The following is a 17919-nucleotide window of genomic DNA, read 5'->3' on the forward strand; positions in this document are numbered from 1 at the left end:
TTCTACTTAGTTTGCGTTTCAAATCCAAAGCAAAACAACAGCTAACCATGTACTTTCGGATCTTAAACTGAACCACATTGTGTCAAACCAAAGTTACGTTTCATCTAATAATGATATTGAGTTTTATCTACTAGAGTCAGTATGTGATGTAGTGGGAAGAGAACATGCAGGAAATACATACAGGCCAGGATGCACCCAAGGACAAAAAAGAAACCAACTTCTGAACAAGTGCAAGTTAAGGCCCTTAGCTAAGACATCTCTTTCTGTTTGGGAGAGTTTTCTGTCTGAGAGGTTCTTCATCCTTTTGTCTATATTTTGAACATTTTGCGTTTTTGAGTCACGTCCTGATCAAACTGTAATATTGTTTTAATGTTTAATTTTGACGTCATTGCAGATATTTCCAAGTATGCAGGACATGAAGTCCGCAGAAGGTCCCCATGCTGCTCCTACCTCAGAAGCAGAAGTGGTTGATCCTGCATGTGTGAAGTGTCCTCAGGAAGCATGTTTGCGTTAGTGTGTGGGAATGCAAGAAATGCTGATGAGGAATTTGATGATTTTTGAGGTGGTCATTAAATGCAATGAGTTTTCTCTTTCCTGATTCCAGGACAGAGTAGTTCCTGTGTATAATAAGTAATTATGCTAGAATTGAAGAAATTCTGTATTTAGCCAAAATATATTTTGATTCTATTTACTGTTGGTAAACAAACAAAAAAAAACCTTCAAATACAGCATGTATATTAAAAATTTCTGTTTTTTTTTTTTTTTTCATAGCATCTACATACAGGATAGATGGTGAAAATGCACCAGGTCCAAGAGCTGGACCTGGCAGAATGTAAAATTTTACATTTACAACTCTTACAGGCTGTCCCCAGAAAGGCATGTTCAGAACATTTGTCATCAGAAAGATCGGAATTGTGTGTATTTGAAGATGTGTATGAGCTCTTTGTACAATGGCAAATTTACCAGATTTTTTTCAGACCTTTAGGACTTGGAGAAACGGTAGTCCCTGCAAGTGATGATTAAAAACTTTGTCCCCAGTACGCACGAAGACCCGTATGGGTGTGTGTGTGTGTGTGAAGTGGGTTGGGATTTTACTGAAATCTTTACTATCTTCATAAAATGACCGTTTCTACTTTTTTTTTTAAGTCTGCAGGCAAAGGTCCTACAGAATAAGACGTCCACTTATTTCTGTTCCTATTTAGGCTCATGGGAATAAGTGTACACAAAGATGTTTTAATTCTAGCAAACTGTAGATGGTGTTTACTATTTTAGTAACTTATGGTGTTGTGCTCCAGATTTAATAGATCTTTGACAAGATATGTGAAACCTGGTGTAACAGATTATTTGTTGATGGCTGTACCTACATATATAGGGTGGCCGACAAGGGCAAACGCGCTGCAACAGCCAAAACACCTGCAAGAGAGAAATGCTGCAACACCGAAAACATCTGCAAAAGAGAAAACACAATGGAAATGTGCCAGGCCGACAGGGGGACCCCGAACTGAGGGATGCTATGAACACAGTTTGGTTAACTTTTACAGAGGCGATATAAAAAAAGGTATGTTTTCCATTTATTTCTTTTTAAACACTTGGCCATCATGTTTTACAGTATCATGAAAGTATATTATTGTAAAAGATGACAGCCAAGTGTTTAAAAAGTAACAAATGGAAAACGCACCTTCAGATCTCCCACCTGCACCCCCATGTCTCCCAATGTTGTATGACACTTTTGATCAAGTAAACAAATGTAGTAGAACATATGAGAACAATCATCTGAGAACGCTCATTTTGTTGCAATTCAAAACTATAAGCTGCATCTCACTGCGCAGCCTCCGAAATGAGACGTGACTTATATCACTACGTGTCTCTCCCGTCTCTGTAAAAGTTCGGGGTCCCCCTATCGGCTTGGTGCACTTCCGTTGTGTTTTCGCTCTTGCATGCGTTTTCGTTGTTGCAGCGTTTCTTTCTTGCAGGTGTTTTCATTGTTGCAGCGTTTCTTTCTTGCAGGTGTTTTCGTTGTTGCAGCATTTCGTTCTTGCAGGCGTTTTCGTTGTTGCAGCGTTTCTCTTTCGCAGGTGTTTTCGTTGTTGCAGTGTTTCTTTCTTGCAGGTGTTTTCGTTGTTGCAGCGTTTCTCTCTTGCAGGTGTTTTCGTTGTTGCAGCACGTTTGCCTTTGTCGGCCACTGTACTTATCTGTGCATCCACAAACAAGCCAATTGATTTGATCACACCTTGTAACAGGGAGGAGAACTGCATATCGAATTTTTTTTAAGCCTAGTGACGGGTTAAACTCTGAACTAAATCTTATTGAGCAAGAAATGTCTGCTGTGACTGAAAACCAAAAAAGCAATAACTTTAAAAACAGGAGCCATGGAGCAAGTCAGAGAAACAGAGACAAAGAATCTGTGACAAATGTGAAGGACAGGGTTATCCTTCTGCTTGGAGACGGTGCTATCAGTTACATAAACAACAGCAGAATTATTACATGCAGCTACCCAAGTGCAATGGTCACTGATATAACAGCTCTCCCCCCCCAGGTCATCTCAAAACACCATGGAGTCAAACAGCTAATCCTGCATGTGGGTGCAGAGGACACCAGAAAGGGAGAATCAGAGGTTTTAAAACAGGACTTCTCTAAATTATTAGAGAAACTTAACAAACTGAAAATCCAGTCATTTGTCAGTGGACCTCTCCCAAACATCGACAGGAGGATTAATAAATTCAGCCAGCTGCTTGCATTGAACACATGGCTGTCCAAGACCTGTGAGATAAGACGAGTGCACTTCATTGATAACTTCAACCTGTTTTGGCAATGCGCCGATTCAAGGGAAAGGGCCCATATCTGAGCAGGAGTGGAGTGAGACGGCAAACGGATAACCTCCTCCACTCTCTGAGACACCACACTGGGTCTGGATGACCATCTGAACAGACAAGGCTCCTCTGAGAGAAGAGAGGAGTGAAGTAAACACTCATACCACACCAGCAATGGAACCCTCATCAGCCAAGGATCCCCCTTCAACAGCACCTTCAACTGCCTTGGGCCCCGCCAGCTGCATCCACATCCTCTGCAGACTCATCATTGACCATCCCATCCCCAGCTTCACCAATGGGATTTCCAAATCATTTGGAAACCTTGGTGAAATCAGGAATTAAAATGGTGCCTCTTACCCCTAACCTGGCAAGGTCACGGGTATTGTCATCAACGCCAGTGAATTCATCCCCCCAGCAAACACCGCCCTCTTTGCCACCCAGGAGCATGACCTCTGTCCCTCAATCAATTAAAACTCCACCAGCTCGACCACCTCGGCCAACACCTACACCCGTCTTTCCTCAGAACACCCATGTCAGACCCCCCGGGCTGCTCCCGGACCAAAGATCCTGACTAGCGTCAATGCTGCTATCAGCAACTAGGACACCCAGGGCCTCTGCTGTTCTAGGACTTATAGCCATAATAAACCACTTATGGACCTGAGGCCCAGGGAGAGAACACTCTCCCCTAGTGCTCCAGTCAAAACACGCAGAGCGGCTAAAAGAGTGACAGTTAGACTGTCCAATCGGAGAAATCTAATTCAAATCCCTTGCAGACAGATAGTTTCAGGTCCTACTCAAACTAATCTGAAACTTGCAGTGCCCAATGTCAGATCTTTATGTAATCTTTATGTGATCATTTTTAATCAATAATTTTATCTCCTCTTACAATCTTGATTTTATGTTTTTAACAGAAACATGGTTAGATAGCAGGACAGCAAATGCAGTTCTTATTGAATCCACCCCACCTAATTTTACATTTCTATCAGAAACACGAGAAAAACAAAAAGGGTCTGTGCCTTTTTTAGGGATAATATGGTTACCCACAGGCTGTCATTTGGGGAGTTCTTATCATTTGAGTATGTATCTTTTAAAATGGAGCAAAAATTATCTCCCTTTGTACTTTTTATTATGATTTACAAACCTCCCCAATGCTGTCAAAATTTTATTGATGAATTTACTGAGATGCTTTCAGTTGTCTTCACAGAGTTTGACTGTTTGGTTATTACAGGTGATTTTAATGTTCACATGGATAAGGCCTGTGACAGATATGCTAAAGAACTTTCTGCCGTCCTTGAAACTTATGGCCTTAGCCAACACGTTAGGGAGCCGACCCATACCAGAGGTCACACTCTGGACCTTGTCATTACTAAGGGTGTTAACGCTTCTAATATCACTGTGACTGATGTTGCTTTGTCTGATCATTTTTGTGTCTTTTTTGATTTGTCCATAATTCTTAAAGATGCAACTGGACCTACACTTGTTCAGAAAAGACACATAAATGATAACACAAGGAAACTGTTTATGGAGATGATTAGGTTTGAAAATACCACTTTCTCACATGTTGAAGATTTGTTGAATTCATATACTTCAAGTGTTCTAAATGTCATAGATGTGATTGCTCCTGTTAAGGATAAATTAATCAGGAACAGGCAAAAGCTACCATGGAGAAATGATGACTCGGTCAGGGCACAGAAAAGGGAGTGCCGGAAGGCTGAACGAAGATGGCGTAAATCAAAGCTCCAGGTTCATTATGACATTTATAAGCAGATGTTGTGTGTGTTCAATGAAACTCTACGTAGAAAGAGAGAAATGTATTTTTCTGAAATCATCAACAACAGTAGTAACAACTCATGTGTTCTGTTTGCTACAGTGAGTAGGTTAATAAACCCTCCATCTCCATTGCCACTGGAACTAATTTCAACATCTAAATGTAATGAATTTGCATTATTTTTTAATGACAAGATTCAGGGTATTAAACAAACAAATTGCACAAGGCAGATACCAACTCTGCAGCCATCCAGGAAACACTTGGTAGAACTGTCACACTTTACACCAGTAAATGACATAACCGTTGAAGAGATCATCTCCAGTCTGAGCTCATCCACCTGTTGCCTTGATGTTTTACCCACTAAATTTCTGAAATCAGTACTAAGCAGTTTGTTACCACAACTCACTCAATTAGTTAATAACTCATTACAGTCTGGAACATTTCCAAGGGCCTTGAAAATTGCTGTCATCAAGCCTCTCCTGAAGAAAAGCAGTCTTGATGCCATGGTATTGAACAACTACCGGCCCATATCAAACCTGCCGTTTTTAGGCAAAATCATTGAAAAAGTTGTTTACCAACAACTTAATGACTTTCTCATGCTAAACAACTGCATTGATGATTTTCAGTCAGGTTTTAGGCCCCATCACAGCACTGAAACTGTCCTCATCAAGGTGACAAATGACATTCGTCTGAACACCGACACTGGCAGAGTCTCTGTCTTAGTACTGCTGGATCTAAGTGCTGCTTTTGACACAGTGGACCATGTGGTCCTGTTACAAAGGTTTGAGGACTGGATAGGCATTTCTGGTACTGCCCTTAAATGGTTTAAGTCCTATCTTGAAGACAGGAAGTATTTCATTGAAGTTGGTAACTGTGTCTCAGACCAAATGGTGTCGACATGTGAGGTCCCCCAAGGGTCCATCTTGGGACCCCTTTTGTTCAATCTTTATATGTTTCCTTTAGGCCAGTTAATACACAGCAATAATGTGTCCTACCATAACTATGCAGATGACACTCAGATTTACATTTCACTCACAGGTGGTGAATATGGACCAGTTGATTCACTGTGCAGCTGTATTGAACAGATCACTCTGTGGATGTAAAATAACTCTCTCCAAATAAACAGTGATAAGACTGAAATAATTATCTTTGGGCCTCAGAAACAAAGAGAAAGTGTCAGCAGTCACCTCGAGTCTCTTTCTCTAAAATTTAAAAATCAAGTTAGAAATCTAGGGGTAATCATGGACTCAGACTTGAATTTTAACAGCCACATTAAATCGATAACATCGTCAGCATTTTACCATCTGAAAAACATTGCCAGAATCAAAATGATCATGTCTAAACCAGACTTGGAAAGACTCATCCATGCTTTTATCTCTAGCAGGTTAGATTACTGTAACGGCCTGTTCACGGGGCTCTCAAAACGAGCTGTAAGGCAGCTATAGTACATTCAGAATGCTGCTGCTCGGGTCCTGACTAGAACCAGAAAGTACAACCACATTACCCCTGTTCTCAGATCTCTGCACTGGCTTCCTGTCTCTCAGAGAATAGACTTCAAAACAGCACTGCTTATGTATAGGTCTCTTCATGGCTCAGCACCACATTACATCTCTGACATGCTGAAGCCATATGAACCATCTCGAACTCTGAGAACATCAGGGACAGGCCTTCTGCTCGTGCTCAGAGTCAGGACTAAACAGGGAGAAGAGGCGTTTCAGTACTATGCAGCTAAAACCTGGAATAGTATTCCTGATTATGTTAGACAAGCCTCATGTCTGGCAATGTTTAAGTCCAAGCTTTTTTTTAGTGTGGCATAAGATATATGACCTGACTAGACATGACAGTGTTTTATCCAAACCGATCTATCTGCAATCAGTTTCCTCTAATATTAATTTTTAATTAATGTTAACTTTTTATTATTATTATTTTTATTCCTGCTTATGTATTTTTAACCTGTCTTTTATTTCTGTAAAGCACTTTGAATTACTCTGTGTATGAATTGTGCTATATAAATAAACTTGCCTTGCCTTGCCTTGCCTTAAAACCGCCCATTCCTGATACAACTCCACCACCAAGGCACTGCAAACAAATCACAATAAAAAACCATGATATTTGAATCTCTACAAATGTTACGTAAAGACTAAGTGTTGGCCTAATAACTCTCATTGACTGATTTCCATAGTCCACTTAACGAGCCCATTCAGGCTAAGTGAATCCAACCTGGAGGATAACTTTTGAGTTCCCCCAGAATGAAGAAGCCACTTGGATGAGTCGTGAAACATTTCAAGATGTCCAATTGCCATGATTCAGCCTCTAGATAACTTACACTGATTTGCTCTGACAAAATTAGATATTTTAGACAATGTTGTGTTATATTTTCAATGTACATCAATACTGTTGTTACAGTATTATTATGAACCAACATATAAATTGATGTCAGCTGTTTTTTTCCTTTTTTAAAAGCCATCCTTCTGAATTAGTTATCTGACCTTTATTAGCCTATATATAGTAGATATCACAAGTTTAGCCTATAGTTGCATTCTTTCCATAGGCATTGTTATTAAAGTGACTATAACAAATCAATTTACCTCTTGGGATCAATAGATAGATTTTGGAATTAAATTAGATTTGATGCTATGAGACAAAACTAAAAATTGAAAAACTAAACTATTAGCAGACAGAACTGATCAAGTCAGAGGGCAAAAGGGAAATATTTGACCACCACCTGGGATCTATCTGTGCAAGTGTGTCATGTGGGAAATAAATCAACATTTTACAAAGCACCTACATTGGACACAGTTCTTATAAGAGCTGTGTTAACATCTCTAAAAAAACACAGAGCAGACATGCAGATAACTATTGTTACATCTTTGTCTATTCTCTATCTGAACACAGTTTGCTGTTGTGAACTGTTTGGCAGGTTTCACATGCCAAGTTTGTTTAAGCAGGGAGACATAATGATCGGAGGGATTTTCCCAGTTTTCAACAAAGAGATAAGCAACACTTACACATTTGAGAGGGAGCCACCAGGAGTGAAATGTGTAGGGTAAGATTTATTACTGTACATCTGACTTTTATGTATTTCATCGTAGCTCATCTGCTCTTATTTTCCAGACTTCCTGCAGTGTGTACATGTACAATAACAGTCCTTTAATTTTTACATATGTCAATCACCAAAATCTTTTTAGATTTGACCTACGAGCTTTTCAATGCACTCAAGTGATGATATTTTCAATTGAAGAAATCAACAAAAACCCTGCTCTCCTGCCAAACATATCTCTTGGCTACAAGATCCTTAATTCTTGTTCTACTCCTACAAATACTTTACGTGCTGCTCTAACACTGGCTGGTAGACCAGAGGAGACAGAATCAACTTTACCTTGTCCACCAGCTATATCTGCCCTCATTGCAGAGGCAGGATCATCTCAGTCTTTAGTTGTGGCTGGAATGCTTGGACCATTTCAAGTGCCAATAGTAAGAGATTAAATGTTTTATAACTTTAATGTTATGTGATATTTGATGTTTTTGTAGTGCTTGTTTTATGGGATTTTTTCCCATTTCTTTTGCAATTCTTTTTATAGGTCAGTTACTTCTCAACATGTGCCTGCCTGAGTAACAGACTGAAATATCCCTCCTTTTTTCGGACAATTCCCAGCGACTACTTCCAGGCAAAAGCTTTGGCAGCACTGGTCAAACATTTTGGCTGGCAGTGGATTGGGGTTATACAGTCTGATAATGATTATGGCCGAAATGGGATCCTGGCATTTAGTGAGGAAGTAAAAAAGTTTGGAGTCTGTATTGCATTTGTTGGGACTATTCTACGTACATACACTATGGATAAAATTCTGAATGTTGTAGAAATGATCAAGCAGTCAACTGTCAAAGTCATTTTAGGTTTTGCTGCTGAGGGTGACTTTTATCCTTTGATGAAAGAAGTAATAAAACAAAACATTACAGGAATTCAGTGGATTGCAAGTGAAGCCTGGATAACAGTATCTCGAATCTCCACACCAGAAACCTACCAATCTTTTGGTGGAGCCCTAGGATTTGCTTTACAGAAGATGGCTATCCCAAACCTAAAACCATTCCTTGCAGGTATTAGCCCATATAAGGATCCAAGTGCAGCCTTTGTGAGGGATTTCTGGGAGATTATGGTTGGTTGCAGACCTGTTTTACCTGGGGAATACATCGATGCTGAGGCAACAAATGTAATATGCAAAGGCAATGAGACTTTAATGAATTTCCAGAATGTGTTTTTTAATGTGACACAACTGAGAGAGACCTATAATGTGCATAAGGCAGTTTATGCCATTGCACACGCCCTACATCAACTGGTATTCTGCCAACCAGCTGGAGAAAAACCAGTGAAGCCATGTTTGAATGTATCAGAGATTCAGCCCAAACAGGTGTGAAATAGTGCTAGTAAATCCAAGGTCCTCAACATGTTCACAAATACACTGATTGAATGTGTCTGGTATTTTTTCATATGATAATTTAATCTGTTCTTTTTCTCAGGTGACTGAGCACTTACAAAGGGTAAATTTCAAAAATGAATTTGGGGATCATATTTACTTTGATAAGAACGGTGATCCCCCTGCTTCATATGACATTATTAACTGGCAGCTGAATGACGGGCAGGTAGAACATGTGACACTGGGTCATTTTGCCTCTGATACTAACGGTGACTACAAGCTCAGCATTCAGGAGGAACACATAGTGTGGAGGACAGGGAACATGGTATCGTGGATAGTTTTCATGCAATAAGATTTAAGTAAAATAGTGTTTTCTTTCCACTACATTTTAAAATTGTCTTCTGACTTTATGTTTTTCAGGTTCCAACATCAGTGTGCTCTGATGTTTGTCCAGTAGGGACCAGGAAAGCTCAAATTAAAGGGAAACCCATCTGTTGCTTTGACTGTATCCCATGTGCTGATGGGACTATAGCCAATTTAACAGGTAGTACATATTAAATACACATATTAACAGCATTGAAACAAATGTGCATAATCCAGTATCCAATTATTGTCACTGCACCATTTTTGAATTTTCTTGCTCTGACTTTCTTGCATTTTTTGGGGCAGTATTGTTTTGAGCAAACATGATATCTGGATGTACAGCTCATGCTTCATGTTTACCCTAAACAGGTGCAGCAGACTGCACACCCTGTCCGCAGGAATTCTGGTCCAGTGAGAGGAAAGACCAGTGCATTCCTAAAACGGTTGAGTTCCTGACATATCACGAGCCCATGGGAATCGCTATAACAGTTGTATCCATATTAGGAGCTTCCCTGTCGCTGGCCACAATTATGGTTTTCTTCCACTACAGAGAAACCCCTGTGATAAAGGCCAGCAACTCTGAACTGAGCTGTTTTCTGTTGTTTTGTCTTTTTTTGTGTTTTCTCTGTCCTCTCACTTTCATCGGCAGACCCACAGTTTGGACATGCATGCTGCGCCACACAGCTTTCGGTGTGACGTTTGCACTTTGTATTTCCTGTGTCTTGGGAAAAACTATTGTTGTTGTCACAGCTTTTAAAGCCACAGTTCCTGGCAACAAAATTGCAAGAAAGTTTGGTCCTGCACAGCAAAGGATCATAGTGTTCTCCTGCACTTTGATTCAGATAGTGATATGTATACTATGGCTTGAGTTGAAGCCACCTTTTCCAGACATGGTTTTCAGATACAGCAACAAGAAAATGGTTTTAGAATGTAATACAGGCTCTGAGGCTGCGTTCTATGCAGTGCTGGGGTACATAGGACTTCTCGCAATTACATGTTTAGTCCTGGCATTTCTAGCAAGAAAGCTACCTGATAACTTTAATGAAGCCAAATTCATCACATTCAGCATGCTGATATTCTGCACTGTCTGGATCACCTTTATTCCAGCATACATCAGCTCTCCAGGAAAGTTCACTGTAGCTGTGGAAACCTTTGCCATTTTGTCTTCAGCATTTGGCTTATTTATTTGCATTTTTGCACCTAAATGCTACATAATATTGATCAAACCTGAGAAAAATACAAAGAAACATGTTATGGGAAAAATCTGAACCAAAAATTTTATTTAAGTGTTTTTTTTTAAGACTTGTTAATTTTATGTAATGTACAAATGTTTAAATCTGCCAATAAATTATTAAGTATTCTGTGATGGTAAAGATGTTCATGATGTTCTGTAATTTGTTTAAAAACCATGGATGAAAATAACATCATGACACATCATTTCCCAGTAATTGGTGAATGATCATTTTAGATTCCATATTCTTTTCCAAGTCATTGTCATTCTAGTTTACAAAGTAATTCAATTATGTCTTATGGACTTTGAGTCTCAGGTCCGGCAGGAATTGTCAGTGGCTCAGAGTGAATATCCAGCGCTCTGTCCACCTTCAATAGAGACCCTTGAGCAAGGCACCAGACCCCCAACTGCTCCCCGGGCGTCGCAGCGCTGGCTGCCCACTGCTCCAGGTGTGTGTTCAGTGCTGTGTGTGTGCGTTTGGAATTGGGTTAAATGCAGAGCACAAATTCCGAGTATGGGTCACCATACTTGGCCATATAAGTCACTTTCACTTTTTCACTTTCACCTTCCCAGCAATCTCCTGTTTTGTCTGCCTGCATGTCTGTTATTTGTATGTCCATTTAATGGACAAATGACACTCATTTGAAGACAAGGATGTACTTACATAGTTTGGACAGATAGTTTGAGCGGGGTATCAGAAGGAATATACATTCAAGTGGAAAAACCATTATTTAGAGGTTGGGGGCTCAGACACAACCTGTCTCTGAACTACCAAACTTCCCTTTCGTCCATTCTCAGGAAGTTAAGGGGCACGTTGCACATCCTTTAGGGGAGGACACAGTTGACACCCAGTTTGTGGCTCATTGGTGTCACAAGAGTCGTTCATTAGACCCCAACAACCCTCATATTTGCTCACTTCCATTGTTCCACTAACAAGCCTATTCAGACCAGGTATGAAGCAAAACTACAGTGGCAGCGGTTCAAAGTCGATAAATGGCCACTTTCACAACTGTCATTTGTTCTGCAGCATGCCTTCGAGTTCATGTGTTACACTACAGTGTCTGTAGGTGCCATTTAGCTTGCATGAATGTGTAGGCCTACTTAGAGCCTGAAGTAAAAAATAAATCCAAAGGTCAGGGTTTGATGTAAACTGATTATTGTGTGAAGATCAGGTTACATTAATATTTTGGAAATTTATGCTTAACTGAGTGAGGACAATCAGTCAACCCTTTACTTTTTCAGGACTCATCATGTACTTCCTGTCTTGGACTTTTATTTTGTGCTTATTCATTGTATTACCCGAGTCTATGTTCTGCTACTTTATGTGCTTGTTTGCCTTTACTGACTTCGAACTACACACACGCACACACGTCATGGGAACATGAAACGTTGTGTAGACAAAAGTGACATCCCTAAAAGGGAAAAGCTGTCGAATGATGGAGCTATGCTATACAGTATATGCCAATGTGATTTTTAGGTTTGGCCCAAAAGTCACCTTTTATCCAAAAAGTGAGTGTGGAACATGTGCTCACTAGCCCCGCTTCCACTTTTGAAGCTGGTATTGCACTCACTCCTTCACACTCACACTACTTCCACATATGGTCAGTCCCACCCAGCTATCTAGGTCCCCATTAGGAATGTTTTCAATGGCGACGATTTTGATTGGAATGTAATAACCGTCATGGCCAACTGTAGATGGAAGCTAATGAAATAAGGACTAAACAGCAAACTAAACCAAAAGGTAAACACTTTTAATGGATTTTTTCTGTATTTAGAAGTATGTAAACTTGCTGCTCACATATTATTGTATCCCTGTTTGTGCTGATTACAGTGTTATCAGACTTTAGCCATTAATATGTTTAAAAGCAACTGAAAAAAGCACAAATGTCAGGGCATGTCAAAACTTGTCCAGGGCCCCAAAACACCCTCAAACCGCAGAGGGTTAAAATTAATGAGCTGACATCACATGTGTCTTAAGTAGCATCAACAACCTGTAAGCTAACTCGATGATTGAAAGGTGATGTCTGTGATCTAATGTTTAGGCTACCCAATTTAAAATGAATGAGGAGGACACTGCAATACTATAACATAAAAACCTCATTTTTGATTTTATTTTGGTAAAATTGCACTGTATTCTTGGACATTTAGGATGTCCCCACAATGCACTTTGGGGCATTGGGTGAATCCAGTGTTTGTGTAAAGTAGTCAAAGAACCAGACATGGTCCCTTTAAGGGACTACAGCTTGTGTGTGTCAAGTGTACCCATGAAACAAGTTTGCATTAGTGTGTGGGGATGCAAGACATGCTGATGAGGAATTGGATGAATTTTGAGAAAATTTGTTTATATTTTGAACATATTTTTAAGAATGTTGTGTTATATGTTCAATGTACATCAATACTGTTGTTACAGTATTACTATGAACCAACATATAAATTGATGTCAGCTGGGTTTTTTTTCCCTTTTTTTAAAGCCATCCTTCTGAATTAGTTATCTGACCTTCATTAGTCTATATACAGTAGATATAATAAGTTTAGCTTGTAGTTGCATTCTTTCCATAGGCATTGTTATTAAAGTGACTATAACAAATCAATTTACCTCTTGGGGTCAATAGATAGATTTTGGAATTAAATAAGATTTGATGCTATGAGACAAAACTAAAAATTGAAAAACTAAACTATTCGCAGACAGAACTGATCAAGTCAGAGGGCAAAAGGGAAATATTTGACCACCACCTGGGATCTATCTGTGCAAGTGTGTCATGTGGGAAATAAATCAACATTTTACAAAGCACCGACATTGGACACAGTTCTTATAAGAGCTGTGTTAACATCTCTAAAAAAACACAGAGCAGACATGCAGATAACTATTGTTACATCTTTGTCTATTCTCTATCTGAACACAGTTTGCTGTTGTGAACTGTTTGGCAGGTTTCACATGCCAAGTTTGTTTAAGCAGGGAGACATAATGATCGGAGGGATTTTCCCAGTTTTCAACAAAGAGATAAGCAACACTTACACATTTGAGAGGGAGCCACCAGGAGTGAAATGTGCAGGGTAAGATTTAATACTGTACATCTGACTTTTATGTATTTCATAGTAGCTCATCTGCTCTTATTTCCCAGACTTCCTGCAGTGTGTACATGTACAATAACAGTTCTTTAATTTTTACATATGTCAATCACCAAAATCTTTTTAGATTTGACCTACGAGCTTTTCAATGGAGTCAAGTGATGATATTTTCAATTGAAGAAATCAACAAAGACCCTGCTCTCCTGCCAAACATATCTCTTGGCTACAAGATCCTTAATTCTTGTTCTTCTCCTACAAATACTTTACGTGCTGCTCTAACACTGGCTGGTAGACCAGAGGAGACAGAATCAACTTTACTTTGTCCTCCAGCTATATCTGCCCTCATTGCAGAGGCAGGATCATCTCAGTCTTTAGTTGTGGCTGGAATGCTTGGACCATTTCAAGTGCCAATAGTAAGAGATTAAATGTTTTATAACTTTAATGTTATTTGATATTTGATGTTTTTGCAGTGCTTGTTTTATGGGATTTTTTTCCCATTTCTATTGCAATTCTTTTTATAGGTCAGTTACTTCTCAACATGTGCCTGCCTGAGTAACAAACTGAAATATCCCTCCTTTTTTCGGACAATTCCCAGCGACTACTTCCAGGCAAAAGCTTTGGCAGCACTGGTCAAACATTTTGGCTGGCAGTGGATTGGGGTTATACAGTCTGATAATGATTATGGCCGAAATGGGATCCTGGCATTTACTGAGGAGGTTAGAAAGTTTGGAGTCTGTATTGCATTTGTTGAGAAAGTCCTACGTACATACACTATGGATAAAATTCTCAATGTTGTAGAAATGATCAAGAAGTCAACTGTCAAAGTCATTTTAGGTTTTGCTGCTGAGGGTGACTTTTATCCTTTGATGAAAGAAGTAGTAAAACAAAACATTACAGGAATTCAGTGGATTGCAAGTGAAGCCTGGATAACAGCATCTCGAATCTCCACACCAGAAACCTACCAATCCTTTGGTGGAGCCCTAGGATTTGCATTACAGAGGATGGCTATCCCAAACCTAAAACCATTCCTTGCAGGTATTAGCCCATATAAGGATCCAAGTGCAGCCTTTGTGAGGGATTTCTGGGAGATTATGGTTGGTTGCAGACCTGTTTTACCTGGGGAATACATCGATGCTGAGGCAACAAATGTAATATGCAAAGGCAATGAGACATTAATTAATTTTCAAGATGTGTTTTTTAATGTGACACAACTGAGAGAGACCTATAATGTGCATAAGGCAGTTTATGCCATTGCACACGCCCTACATCAACTGGTATTCTGCCAACCAGCTGGAGAAAAACCAGTGAAGCCGTGTTTGAATGTATCAGAGATTCAGCCCAAACAGGTGTGAAATAGTGCTAGTAAATCCAAGGTCCTCAACATGTTCACAAATACACTGTTTGAATGTGTCTGGTATTTTTTCATATGATAATTTGATCTGTTCTTTTTCTCAGGTGACTGAGCACTTACAAAGGGTAAATTTCAAAAATGAATTTGGGGATTATATTTACTTTGATAAGAACGGTGATCCCCCTGCTTCATATGACATTATTAACTGGCAGCTGAGTGACGGGCAGGTAGAACATGTGACACTGGGTCATTTTGCCTCTGATACTAACGGTGACTACAAGCTCAGCATTCAGGAGGAACACATAGTGTGGAGGACAGGGAACATGGTATCGTGGATAGTTTTCATGCAATAAGATTTAAGTAAAATAGTGTTTTCTTTCCACTACATTTTAAAATTGTCTTCTGACTTTATGTTTTTCAGGTTCCAACATCAGTGTGCTCTGATGTTTGTCCAGTAGGGACCAGGAAAGCTCAAATTAAGGGGAAACCCATCTGTTGCTTTGACTGTATCCCATGTGCTGATGGGACTATAGCCAATTTAACAGGTAGTACATATTAAATACACATATTAACAGCATTGAAACAAATGTGCATAATCCAGTATCCAATTATTGTCACTGCACCATTTTGAGTTTTCTTGCTCTGACTTTCTTGCATTTTTTGGGGCAGTATTGTTTTGAGCAAACATGATATCTGGATGCACAGCTCATGCTTCATGTTTACCCTAAACAGGTGCAGCAGACTGCACACCCTGTCCGCAGGAATTCTGGTCCAATGAGAGGAAAGACCAGTGCATTCCTAAAACGGTTGAGTTCCTGACATATCACGAGCCCATGGGAATCGCTATAACAGTTGTATCCATATTAGGAGCTTCCCTGTCGCTGGCCACAATTATGGTTTTCTTCCACTACAGAGAAACCCCTGTGATAAAGGCCAGCAACTCTGAACTGAGCTGTTTTCTGTTGTTTTGTCTTTTTTTGTGTTTTCTCTGTCCTCTCACTTTCATCGGCAGACCCACAGTTTGGACATGCATGCTGCGCCACACAGCTTTCGGTGTGACGTTTGCACTTTGTATTTCCTGTGTCTTGGGAAAAACTATTGTTGTTGTCACAGCTTTTAAAGCCACAGTTCCTGGCAACAAAATTGCAAGAAAGTTTGGTCCTGCACAGCAAAGGATCATAGTGTTCTCCTGCACTTTGATTCAGATAGCGACATGTATACTATGGCTTGAGTTGAAGCCACCTTTTCCAGACATGGTTTTCAGATACAGCAACAAGAAAATGGTTTTAGAATGTAATACAGGCTCTGAGGCTGCGTTCTATGCAGTGCTGGGGTACATAGGACTTCTCGCAATTACATGTTTGGTCCTGGCATTTCTAGCAAGAAAGCTACCTGATAACTTTAATGAAGCCAAATTCATCACATTCAGCATGCTGATATTCTGCACTGTCTGGATCACCTTTATTCCAGCATACATCAGCTCTCCAGGAAAGTTCACTGTAGCTGTGGAAACCTTTGCCATTTTGTCTTCAGCATTTGGCTTATTTATTTGCATTTTTGCACCTAAATGCTACATAATATTGATCAAACCTGAGAAAAATACAAAGAAACATGTTATGGGAAAAAACTGAACAAAATCTAATTCCCTAATTTGATTCAAAACACTTTTAATCTTTATATGATTAATTATAGGAGAATATGTAAATCTGTAAATTTGATATTGCAATTTTTTTCTTGGCCTATGTAATGTGACTGTATAAATGCACATAATGTTTAGTAATGTGTTTCAAAACCATCACCAAATGCATAATTTGTCAGTAATTAATGAATGACAATTTTTGTGTTGCAGATTTTTATGTAATCACTATTAATTAATTTTTAATGACATTCTTTCATATATGCCATTTTCAGCCCATTGAAAACCTGAAAGCGTGCTGAAGAGTGCTGAAAAAATTCTGTTTTATTACTAAACATCATTTAGAAACCTATCTTCCATGTTTAATACCATTTACTTAAATAAATTCTCCATTTTTTTCTTTTATTTTTTTTCTTTGAAGCTAAAATTCTGTTTTTGTGAATGTCAGTGTCAATCCTACATATTTTTTTTCAACTTTGGTGAACGCAATACACTTCCATAGAAATATGGTAAATGTAAAACAAGTAAATACATTTTTTTTTCTTTATTCTTTCTTGCATGAAGATTTAATATTTCATGACAACACAAAGATATTTCAATAAAAATTGCTTTCTAATGCATAGAAATTCTTTATCAGCACTTTTATCTTTGCATCAATGTTTTCTTGATTTTTTAGTTTTTTTCAAGTTTGAAAATTTGGAAAAAGAAGGTAGCTCAATGGTACAGTTCACATATCTGCACCTTAATGCAGACATTGCAAAGTCGGGAAAGAAAGGGGCTTTCCACAAACTTAGAATTTTATCTAGCCTGGAAAAACAGTGTAATAACATAAAAAAAAACTCTGTAAAGCCAGATCTGTTCAACTATTCATCTGTAATAGAGGAAATAAGAACAATCCCAGATTTGAAGCCAGGCTGACATAAAGTTACAGCTCTTTTAATTCCAATGTTCCCTTAGCTTTCAGCAGTGTTGACTTTGAATTTCTTTTACGCAATAAAATCATAACCACTGTACTTCCTGCTTCTGCTGGACAGTCATCTGAACAGCCAAAGGCTCCTCTGAGAGAAGAGAGGAGTGAATAAAGCACTCATACCTCACCAGCAACGGACCCCTCATCAGCTAAGGATCCCCTCTCGACAGCACCTTAATCGGTGCCCCCTGCAATGACCTGGGCCCACCCAGCTGCATCCACATAGGACACCCAGGGCCTCTGCTGTTCCAGGACTTATAGCCATAATAAAACCACTTATCGACCTGAGGCCCAGGGAGAAAACATTCT

At 39.2% G+C, this 17919-nt stretch overlaps 2 protein-coding genes across 2 annotated transcripts; both read left to right on the forward strand.

Annotated features, from left to right (window-relative positions):
- Positions 1 to 7535: 7535 nt before the first annotated feature.
- LOC113122707 (extracellular calcium-sensing receptor-like) lies at positions 7536 to 10621 on the forward strand. The gene is made up of 7 exons (XM_026294223.1): positions 7536 to 7624; positions 7704 to 7706; positions 7767 to 8052; positions 8160 to 8732; positions 9094 to 9216; positions 9411 to 9534; positions 9729 to 10621. Exons 1-7 carry the CDS (start codon positions 7536 to 7538, stop codon positions 10619 to 10621), a joined length of 2091 nt encoding a protein of 696 aa, XP_026150008.1.
- Positions 10622 to 13549: 2928 nt separating this feature from the next.
- On the forward strand, positions 13550 to 16635 carry LOC113123899 (extracellular calcium-sensing receptor-like). Its single transcript, XM_026296267.1, has 7 exons — positions 13550 to 13638; positions 13718 to 13720; positions 13781 to 14066; positions 14175 to 14747; positions 15109 to 15231; positions 15426 to 15549; positions 15743 to 16635. Exons 1-7 carry the CDS (start codon positions 13550 to 13552, stop codon positions 16633 to 16635), a joined length of 2091 nt encoding a protein of 696 aa, XP_026152052.1.
- The last annotated feature ends 1284 nt before the right edge of the window (positions 16636 to 17919 follow it).

This window comes from Mastacembelus armatus, chromosome 13 (genome assembly GCF_900324485.2).
Source record: "Mastacembelus armatus chromosome 13, fMasArm1.2, whole genome shotgun sequence".
Classification (NCBI taxonomy): Eukaryota; Metazoa; Chordata; class Actinopteri; order Synbranchiformes; family Mastacembelidae; genus Mastacembelus; species Mastacembelus armatus.

What these genes read in the sequence shown, in the direction of transcription:
- LOC113122707 (XM_026294223.1), top strand. Translation starts at nt 7,536, where the DNA reads ATGATCGGAGGGATTTTCCCAGTTTTCAACAAAGAGATAAGCAACACT. An exon ending in GACCATTTCAAGTGCCAATA is followed by an intron (nt 8,053 to 8,159) that starts GTAAGAGATTAA and finishes TTCTTTTTATAG; the next exon opens with GTCAGTTACTTCTCAACATG. An exon ending in GGGATTTCTGGGAGATTATG is followed by an intron (nt 8,733 to 9,093) that starts GTTGGTTGCAGA and finishes TCTTTTTCTCAG; the next exon opens with GTGACTGAGCACTTACAAAG.
- LOC113123899 (XM_026296267.1), top strand. Translation starts at nt 13,550, where the DNA reads ATGATCGGAGGGATTTTCCCAGTTTTCAACAAAGAGATAAGCAACACT. An exon ending in GACCATTTCAAGTGCCAATA is followed by an intron (nt 14,067 to 14,174) that starts GTAAGAGATTAA and finishes TTCTTTTTATAG; the next exon opens with GTCAGTTACTTCTCAACATG. An exon ending in GACTATAGCCAATTTAACAG is followed by an intron (nt 15,550 to 15,742) that starts GTAGTACATATT and finishes AAACAGGTGCAG; the next exon opens with CAGACTGCACACCCTGTCCG.